This window comes from Triticum urartu, chromosome 2A, assembly GCF_056163025.1.
Source record: "Triticum urartu cultivar PI428250 chromosome 2A, HENAU_Tu73, whole genome shotgun sequence".
NCBI classification, from domain to species: Eukaryota; Viridiplantae; Streptophyta; class Magnoliopsida; order Poales; family Poaceae; genus Triticum; species Triticum urartu.
Window position 1 is genome coordinate 96,202,306 of NC_141874.1, and position 10,804 is coordinate 96,213,109.

Below are 10,804 nucleotides of genomic sequence, written 5' to 3' on the forward strand. Positions count from 1 at the left end.
GGTCTGTACGCCCACTGAGTGCCCTGTTGCATGCTGCCCTGCGTGTGATCAGCCTATCGGCGTATAGACCCTGGGCTGCCTTATAGCGCCACACTTGCACGTTGCGGCGCCGCACGCCAAGGCGCCTTTGACCAGCCCCGGTTGTCGGTCACACCACCAGCGTGGCATCGGCCTGACGCGCCACATTGTAAGGAGTTACACTTATAAGATGTTCTTATGTAAGGATGAAATGCCTAAGTGGTAGGTGTCTGCACATGAATATGAATACATCAACCAATATGGCGTGTCCAGTCCATGACGCCTTCCTTTTTGGCATCTGGACGTTGTAAGTACGCCCTTGCGTATGGCGTAGCATAACACCGCCAACCTCGCCTTTTAACTTGACACTATAGTGCCATGAACCGCCCACGAACTTCGTGTCAGGCCGTTTATGATGCCGTCTTAGAGTTAGGCGTGTCATGTCAGATAGGCTGGTCATGCCGTCGGGTGACGTGTCCCTTTTAGGGCTTCTTGGAATTTGTCCATTTGAGCTCCGCTCCCCTCCCCCCCCCCCCCTCCCGAAACCAAGTCGTCCCCTCCACAGAGCCACACTCGCGGTTCACCCAACCTCGTCGGCTCCTCCGGGTGTTCCCCACGGAAGCGACGACCCATTGGAAGCTTGCTGCCGGCGGCAGGCCCCTCTTCCCTTAAGGCCACTGTTACCAACCTCGACCCCAACCCCAAATCCACGGTGGTCGGATAGTCCGACGGTGGAGACGACACAGAAGCTAATGACGCCGGCACATGCCCTCGGTCGTTCCGGAGGCAGTGGCGGTGCCAAGGCCTCAGACATTGGAAGAAGAGAAGATAAGTCCAAGGTCCAAGCCTTCAATATATCCAGGGCTTGTGTTCAGCTCAATGCTAGACATGAAGATATGCTACAGGAGTATGCAGTGCAACACTATCGGCCTTACATAGTCTGAAAGTCAGACAAAAAAGAGCGATTCATGGTGTGGTGTGAGAACAGGGAGCAAGGCTATCCCTGGAAGGTGTGTGCCAGGAAGCGCAACCCTGACGATCGATGGAAGATCGTTAGCTGCGTAGGATCGCACAAATGCGGGAGAGACCGCATAGAAGGTCATCACCGGCAGCTGGCGTCCAGCTTCATCGGCCAGCGTCTGAAACATGCCATCGCCAAGCAGCCGACACAGTCCGCGTCACAGCTTCATGATTACATAAACATGATATTTGAGTACAATGTCAAGTATGGAAAAGCCTGGAGGGCCAAGCAGCTGGCTCTAAAGATGGTATACGGTGACTGGGAGGAGTCGTACGGTCTGCTCCCAAAACAACTTCAGGCGATGAAAGCCCGCAATCCAGGAATGGTGTACGAGGTGGAGGGATACCCAGACAAGACCTCGGAGGGGTGGGACAGGAGATTCACCGTGTTTAGGAGGTCATTCTGGGCCTTCGGGGCGTCCATAGAGGAGTACCGTCACTGCAAGCCAGTTCTTTCTGTTGACGAAATGTTTTTGTCCGGCAAGGTCCGAGGCGTGCTTCTGGTGGCCATAACCTGTGATGCCGACAATCAGCTCGTGCCCCTTGCTTTCGGTCTCGTCGAACGGGAAGACAATTCCAACTGGGAATGGTTTCTGACTCTTCTCCGGGTGCACGTTCTGGGTGCTGACAAGTCACCATGCATCATATCTGCCCGGCACCCTGGTATCATCAACGCCATGTGCATGCAATTAGAAGGTTATCCGAATGTGATTCACAGATGGTGCATGAGGCATTTCATACAGAACTTCTACTCCAGGGTAAAGAACAAAGACTGCACTGACGCATTGAAGCTCGTGTGCTGTGAATTTGAGCCTTTCATGTTCCAGCAAAGGCTGAATCACCTCTTAAAGTTTGTGTTCAATGATGGCTCGGAGTTCATACAGACACACCTTCCTTTGAAGGAGAAGTGGTCTCACGCCTTCGACGTAGGGGGGTGCTAGGTACGGCGACATGACGAGCAACATGACTAATCCTGACCGGGCCCCCGTCCGCTCCTAGCCGTTGGAATCGGGACTAATATGCCCAAACCCGACCGGGACTAGTGCTTCGGATGAAAGATTAGTTTTCTACTAGTGCACTAGCTCCATACCATTCTTCAATGCCAAAGCTTCCGTTGCAGTGGCATCAAGCACATGTTGTTGACCCAGCAAAAGCCTCACCCCAGTGGTTTCAAAGAAGCGCTGCCGTGGCTCCGCTTCCATCTTTCATGAAGTATGCATCCGCGTTCATTTTATAAAGATAATCATGACTCGAATCCTCTTCATATTTCAAATCGACGGTTTGAAATAGACCCGAACCTCTTGAAATATCGGATGGATTTGGTAGGGAGAAAAGGAGAAAGCAACACCGACGCCCTGACGTTGAGCTGTCCGCCCGTCCCGGCGTCGGTCCGGTCCGGTGGTACCAACTCAATGGAAAACCCGCGGTGCGCCGCTTTCTTAATTCGTTTGCTTCACGTAATCAATCTGCCACTGCCGCGCACGTTGCCGGGCGCCTTTTATTAGTAGCGCACCGACAGTGTTAGTTAGGGATCTCTTTTCCTACCAAGAAAGCGACGGCAGGTAAACCATTTTAACGCCGGCAGAAGACACTTCCGTTAACAACAGCGCCGCTTTTACCTTTTAGGACAGAGGAGTAAGCAAGTGCAGTGGCAGTGGTTGGCCGCAGACAGCAGCAGCTCGCCTCCTTCCTTCCTTCCTCCTCACTCCCCCCTATATACCTGCTACCCTACCCGTCGGAGGGTGCGCGCAGCGGTGGAGCTCGGTGGATTGTCGGGGCAAATGGATTCCAGTTCCAGGGCCGCCCTCTTCTGCTTCCTGGCCGTCGCCTCCTCCCTCCTGCACCCCGCCAGATCTGACGGTAAGAGCAGCCGCTGCTCTTCTTTTCTTTCGCTCGCTGCTGCATTTGTGATTCGGTTCAGCTCTTCGGCCGGATCTGATCCGCGCGGTGGTTCTTGTAATCTAACCGCTTAGGAGGATGGGCATAGTGTAGGCGTATGGACTAGGAACCTGCTCCATGCGAGGATGTTCGTCTGAATTTCATTTTCAGTGGTACATAGCATCCTAATTCCTGAATTCTACTTAGCTTGCCGTTGCCTACCGATGTGCCGAGTTCTTGGATGTCACTAAGCGGTTCTAGTGGGTTGCCTACCGTTGCCTATCGTCTGAGATCGGGTCTTCCAAGATCTCTTACTCTGTTTTAGCTTCCATTTAGACACGATAATTAGTCAAATTGTTGCAGCACAGATAAGATTCAGCATGCATGATCTGATGGTCAGGTCTCGTTGGTGAGCAATTGCAGTGTTCTTCTGTTCGCTCCAGCTGGTTACTGGTGCTCGTGTTCGGTTGCTGGTGCTCATGTTCTGTTGCAGGGCACGGTCGTGGCCACAAATGAACGGCTCGCTGTTTGAGTTGGTGAACACAACGCTTAATTGGTACTCCCTCCGTAACAAAATGTGTAAGCCGTTTTTTATGCCCCGTGCAAAACCAAAAAAACGCCCTACATTTTGGTACAGAGGTAGTACTATGATCTACTCCGTAGTAACTTATACTGGAAGATTTATTCAGCAATAAAAAAACTTGGGAGTGCTTTTGCTTCGTAGAGATCTGGGTACTCACTCACAAAATAGTTGCTTTAGCCACAAAATGAAGAGAACTCTGCACCCATTGTTTTGATGCTGCAGCCTATCACCTTGTTGCCTGCGCGATCCTTTGTGTGGGCGCGTTCATGTTTGATGTGCACATCCTAGTCGTGCAGAGGCCGATTGTGTGCTCATTGTGTTTGTATCCCCTCAATGCTTCATTACGAGCTAATAAAACGCCCTTTATCGGGAAAAAAAGTCACCGTGTAATTAAACTGCTTCCTTAATACTGGTTACTGTTTTCAGGGGAGGACAACCAGCTCCTCAAGGGGATCAACAGCTACAGAGCTTCACTCAAGGTCCCGGCGCTCACCGAGAACAGCAATGCCGACTGCCTGGCCGAGCAGCTAGCGAAGAAGTTCAAGGGCCAGGAGTGCACCAACACCACCGGAGCCAACACCGTCCCCGGCACCGAGCCGCAGTTCCCCGACTACCCCCAGTTCCTCAACCGCTGCCACCTCAACGCGTCGGTGACCGAGGACGGGCAGGTGATGCCGGCATGCGTGCCCGGACTCGTGGCCGACGTTGTGCTGACCAACTACACCAAGTCCCAGTACAACCGGTTCCTCAACGACACCAAGTACTCCGGCGTCGGGATCGCCAACGAGGGGGACTGGGTGGTCGTCGTGCTCAGCACCAGCACCGACTCCGGCGACTACTCCCCTGCTCCCCCGGGCTCCAACTGGGCTCCTTCGGTCCAGCCATTCAGCTGGATGATTGTTTCGCTGGTAGGGTTCGTAGTTTTGCTGATGAAGTGAGAAGATAAATGTTGTGTTGCTCATCTCGCGTGCTACACCGCTGCAAATGAGCGTGTTGATCTTATGCCCGTGTCAGTCGTTTCTGTATCTTTCAGATTGTCATTTCTACTCGGTCCAGTTGACACCACAGTACAGTAGCATATACATGCCGCGAGGTTCGGGATCAAAACTTTTTTTCTTCAGTATTTTCCTTTGACCACAATTGGCAACGGCTTTGGGATATTGTGGTCAGGTGATGTGCATTATTGAACCACATCTTTCATCTTTGAACATTTAGCTAAAGCCAGAACTTCAACTTTGTTGGGTGTTGGCACTGTGCACTCAATTTCTTTTAACATCTGTACTGCGCATTTAGTTTGTTATTGTTAGAGTATATTGGTGAAGCTGAGATGACTTGCGTTTTTTCTTCTTTGCTAGGAGATAACTTGTGTGTTCGTAGCTCAGATTTTTTTTTTCTTTCAAAAAGGAGGAATACCCCTGGCCGGCCTCTGCATCTCTTGATGCACACAGCCATATGATTAAACGTCCAAGTTCAAAACAAGGTCTCAAAGAGTCTTACGGACCTCAAAGAAAGAACAAAATGATATGCCACAACAGGTGAGGCGAAAATAGATAAAGATGACTAAACAACTATTCTATTGTTGATTGTTGGACCGCCATCCAAACCGGTTATATATATATATATCTCGTGCAACCATCTTTCATCGGTTGCAACCCAATATCCATAAAGCTCCATGTGGTCCACATGGCTGAATAAGGACCATGTAGGTATACAAGCTGACGCCTTGAAGATAACTTGCAAATTTTTTGTGATGGTTTGTCTGTTAAAGACAACATCATTCCGACAATTTCAAATGGCTCAAAGTAACGCACACACTCCTACTCAAATATGTGCCGTAGTTTTAGGCTTAATCCCGGTTAACCAAGTCCCAAATAAATGTGTATCCGAGACGGGCGGAGCAACATTAAAGGATACGTGAATGATCCGCCATAGTAACTTTGCAAGTGGGCAAAGGAGAAACACATGTTCTATTGTTTCGTCGTGATCACAAAAGCAACATCGTCTACTACCTTCCCAACTACGCTTTGCAGTTTATCCTTCGTCAAAATGACTCTTATTCACAAACCACATAGATAACCAGTAGATTTTCAATTAGAGGGGAGAGGCCGCACACCTCCTCAAAGGGACCTTGTAATGTAAGAGCATCTACAACCAGGCTCCTCAAATGCCCCGCGATACGTCCAGACGAACGGTCTGGTTAATGACCTGTCATAAAATTACAACTCAGCCGATATCCTCAAACCAGCCCTATATGTCCAGACTGACCAGCACTTCCATATCCAGCCCATATCTAGACCAAATATGGGAGGTCCAGGCTGACCAGCACTCCCATATCCAGCCATATCTAGGGAAAATATGGGAAGGCCTGGATGCATCCACCACGTAAGATCTGACAGAAAGGGCTCACCAAAAATTTCATCAAATTCTCCTCCTCCCCCAACCTAGTCGGACCGGTCCTTTTCCTCCCCTCTCTTCTTCCTCGTCCGCGCTGGCCTTCTCCTAGCTCCACTGCCATCCCGACCACTCAGCGCCGCCCCCACAACCATAAAACTCCTTCCCATCAGCGTCGCCGCCATGCTACGTCCGGCTCTTCTCATAGTATGCCTTGCCCCCTATGTGCGCAAAAAATTGTTCGAGAAGTTTTTTTGATTGTTTTGTAGGCAAAACGATGGATTTGGAGGGTTTGTCAGATGAAGAGTATCAACACAAGGAGATTGATGAATTAATTCAAAAGGAGTTCTTTGATTCTTCAGATTCAGACGACGAAGATGATAAGATGATGATGAGCATCCAGGGGGAAATGGAGCAGATTCTGAACTTCAAGGGTTCGATCAAAGGGATGAGAGCTTACAACCGGGATAGGATCGCAAAGCTGCTTTACAAGGACTATTTTCACCCCATACCAACATTCGCTGAAACATTTTTTCGTCGATGCCACCCTATGCGCGAACCATTATTCTTGTGCGTGACGGAGAGAGTGGAGGCACATGATCCCTACTTCAGTATCAAGAAGGATTGTTGCGGAAAACTCTCGTTCTTTCCTTTGCAGAAATGCATGGCTACACCAATGATGCTTGTTGTAGGTACCACCATTGATACAGTCGTGAAGATAGTCCGGATGGGGGAGAGCACATGACTTGATACCACTGAGATTTGACTGCATCGTGGTGCAAGTGTTTGGAGTGGAGTATCTGAGAGAACCAACTATGCAATATAGAGGAAGGTTGATGGCTATTGGAGCAGCAAGAGGTTTTCCATGTATACTTGGTTCAATTGATTGCATGTAGTGGAGCTGTTGCTTCACAGTAAATAGTCAAAAAAATTGTTTGCATGCATTGACAATGGAAGAACTGCCCCAAAGATTTACACATGGTGTACCAATGTCACACCAAAGAGGCGACCACCATATTAGAAGCAATGGTATCAAGGGACTTGTGGATTTTGAAGGAAATATGCCCTAGAGGCAATAATAAAGTTGTTATTTTATATTTCCTTATACCATGATAAATGTTTATTATTCATGATAGAATTGTATTAACCGGAAACTTGATACATGTGTGGATGCATAGACAAAACACGGTGTCCCTAGTAAGCCTCTACTAGACTAGCTCGTTAATCAAAGGTGGTTAAGTTTCCTAACCATAGACATGTGTTGTCATTTGATGAATGAGATCACATCATTAGGAGAATGATGTGATGGACAAGACCCATCAGTTAGCTTAGCATATTGATTGTTCAGTTTTATTGCTATTGCTTTCTTCATGTCAAATACATATTCCTTCGACTATGAGATTATGCAACTCCGGGATACCGAAGGAATGCCTTGTGTGCTATCAAACATCACAACGTAACTGGGTGATTATAAAGATACTCTACAGGTATCTCCGAAGGTGTTTGTTGGGTTGGCATAGATCGAGATTAGGATTTGTCACTCTGAGTATCGGAGAGGTATCTCTGGGCCCTCTCGGTAATACACATCATAAGAAGACTTGCAAGAAAAGTGACTAATGAGTTAGTTACAAGATGATGTATTACGGCACGAGTAAAGAGACTTGCCGGCAACTAGATTGAACTAGGTATGTAGATACTGACGATCGAATCTCGGGCAAGTAACATACCGATGACAAAGGGAATAACGTATGTTGTCATAATGGTTCGACTGATAAAGATCTTCGTAGAATATGTAGGAGCCAATACGAGCATCCAGGTTCCGCTATTGGTTATTGACCGGAGAGGTGTCTCGGTCATGTCTACATAGTTCTCGAACCCGTAGGGTCCGCACACTTAACGTTCGATCACGATATAGTATTATATGAGTTATGTGATTTGGTGACCGAATGTTATTCGGAGTACCGGATGAGATCACGGACACGACGAGGAGTCTCGAAATGGTCGAAAGGTAAAGATTGATATATAGGACGATGGTATTCGGACACCGGAAGTGTTTCAGAGGGTATCAGGTACTTATCGGGTCACCGGAAGGTGTTTCGGGTACCCCCGGCAATCATATGGGCCATATGGGCCTTGTGAAGGAACAAACCAGCCCACAAGGGGCTGGTGCGCCCTATAAGGCTATAGGAGGAGAAGGAAATGGAGGAAGGGAAAGGAAAGTGTGGATTAGGATTCCACTTCCTTCCCTCACCCCACTCTTTCCTTCCCCTTCATGCATACATGGAAGGGGGGGGCGCATGGCAAGGCAGGGCCCCTAGGGGGCGACGGCCAACCCTAGGGCGCCCCTTGGCTGCCTCCCCTCTCCCCCACCTATATATGAAGGAAATATGCCCTAGAGGCAATAATAAAGTTGTTATTTATGTTTCCTTATATCATGATAAATGTTTATTATTCATGCTAGAATTGTATTAACCAGAAACTTAGTACATGTGTGAATACATAGACAAACAGAGTGTCACTAGTATGCCTCTACTTGACTAGCTCGTTAATCAAAGATGGTTAAGTTTCCTAGCCATGGACAAGAGTTGTCGTTTGATGAACGGGATCACATCATTAGAGAATGATGTGATTGACTTGACCCATCCGTTAGCTTAGCACTATGATCGTTTAGTTTGTTGCTATTGCTTTCTTCATAACTTATACATGTTCCTATGACTATGAGATTATGCAACTCCTGAATACCGGAGGAACACTTAGTGTGCTATCAAATGTCACAGCGTAACTGGGTGATTATAAAGATGCTCTACAGGTGTCTCCGATGGTGTTTGTTGAGTTGGCATAGATCGAGATTAGGATATGTTACTCTGATTGTCGGAGAGGTATCTTCGGGCCCTCTCGGTAATGCACATCACTACAAGCCTTGCAAGCAGTGTGACTAATGAGTTAGTTACGAGATGATGCATTACGGAACGACTAAAGAGACTTGCCGGTAACGAGATTGAACTAGGTATGATGATACCGACGATCGAATCTCGGGCAAGTAACATATCGATGACAAAGGGAATAACGTATGTTGTTATGCGGTTTGACCGATAAAGATCTTCGTAGAATATGTAGGAACCAATATGAGCATCCAGGTTCCGCTACTAGTTATTGACCAAAGATGAGTCTCGGTCATGTCTACATACTTCTCAAACCCGTAGGGTCCGCACGCTTAACGTTCGATGACGATCGGTATTATGAGTTTATGTGTTTTGATGTACCAAAGGTAGTTCGGAGTCCCGGATGTGATCACGGACATGACGAGGAGTCTCAAAATGGTCGAGACATAAAGATCGATATATTGGAAGGCTATGTTTGGACATCGGAATGGTTCCGGATGAGTTCGGGCATTTACCGGAGTACCGGGGGGTTACCGGAACACCCCGGAGAGTCAATGGGCCTTAGTGGGAGAGAGGAGGAGGAGACCAAGGTGGAGGGCGCACCCCCCAAGCCCAATCCGAATTGGGTGGGGGGCCGGCCCCCCTTTCCTTCCCTCTCTCTTCCCCTTCCTTCCTCTCCTACTCCAACTAGGGAAGGGGGAATCCTACTCCCACCGGGAGTAGGACCCCCCCTTGGGCGCGCCATGAGAGGGCCGGCCCTCCCCTCCTCCACTCCTTTATATACGGGGGAGGGGGGCACCCCATAAACACACAAGTTGATTGTTTAGCCATGTGCGGTGCCCCTCTCCACAGATTTCCACCTCGGTCATATCGTTGTAGAGCTTAGGCGAAGCCCTGCGTCGATAACTTCATCATCACCGTCATCACGCCGTCGTGCTGACGAAACTCTTCCTCGACCTCAGCTGGATCTAGAGTTCATGGGACGTCACCGAGCTGAACGTGTGCAGATCGCGGAGGTGCCGTACCTTCGGTGCCAGGATCGGTCGGATCGTGAAGATGTATGACTACATCAACCGCGTTGTCATAAAGCTTCCGCTTACGGTCTACGAGGGTACGTGGACAACATTCTCCCATCTCGTTGCTATGCATCACCTAGATGGATCTTGCGTGTGCTTAGGATTTTTTTTGAAATTTCCGCATTCCCCAATAGTGGCATCCGAGCCAGGTCTATGCGTAGATGTTATATGCACGAGTAGAATACAAAGGAGTTGTGGGCGTGAGTATATACATATTGCTTGCCGTCACTAGTTGATTCTTGATTCAGTGGTATTGTTGGATGAAGCGGCTCAGACCGACATTACGCGTACGCTTACGCGAGACTGGTTCTACCGATGTGCTTCGCACACAGGTGGCTAGTGGGTGTCTGTTTCTCCAACTTTAGTTGAATCGGTTTCAATGAACAGGGTTCTTTCTGAAGATCAAAAAGCAATCACTATACTACGTTGTGGTTTTTGACGCGTAGGTAAGAATGGTTCTTGCTAGAAGCCCGTAGCAGCCACATAAAACTTGCAACAACAAAGTAGAGGACGTCTAACTTGTTTTTTCAAGGCATGTTGTGATGTGACATGGTCAAGACATGATTATATAAATTGTTGTATGAGATGATCATGTTTTGTAACATAGTTATCAGCAACTGGAAGGAGCCATATGGTTGTCGCTTTATTGTATGAAATGCAATCGCCATGTAATTGCTTTACTTTATCACTAAGCGGTAGCGATAGTCGTAGAAGCAAAAGTTGGCTATACGACAACGATGCTTTGATGGAGATCATGACGGTGCTTTGGAGATGGAGATCAAAGGCACAAGATGATGATGGCCATATCATATCACTTATATTTGATTGCATGTGATGTTTATCCTTTATGCATCTTATTTTGCTTAGTTCGGCGGTAGCATTATAAGATGATCTCTCACTAAATTTCAAGGTATAAGTGTTCTCCCCGAGTATGCACCGTTGCTACAGTTCGTCGT

General features: G+C 48.1%; 2 protein-coding genes across 2 annotated transcripts; both read left to right on the top strand.

Moving 5' to 3' along the window:
• Positions 1 to 986: 986 nt before the first annotated feature.
• LOC147984038 (uncharacterized) lies at positions 987 to 1,979 on the top strand. Its single transcript, XM_087540959.1, has one exon. The coding sequence runs from the start codon at positions 987 to 989 to the stop codon at positions 1,977 to 1,979; it is 993 nt and encodes a 330-aa protein (XP_087397085.1).
• Positions 1,980 to 2,671: 692 nt separating this feature from the next.
• LOC125535995 (putative GPI-anchored protein At3g06035) lies at positions 2,672 to 4,735 on the top strand. The gene is made up of 2 exons (XM_048699079.2): positions 2,672 to 2,898; positions 3,926 to 4,735. Exons 1-2 carry the CDS (start codon positions 2,820 to 2,822, stop codon positions 4,435 to 4,437), a joined length of 591 nt encoding a protein of 196 aa, XP_048555036.1. The 5' UTR covers positions 2,672 to 2,819; the 3' UTR covers positions 4,438 to 4,735.
• The last annotated feature ends 6,069 nt before the right edge of the window (positions 4,736 to 10,804 follow it).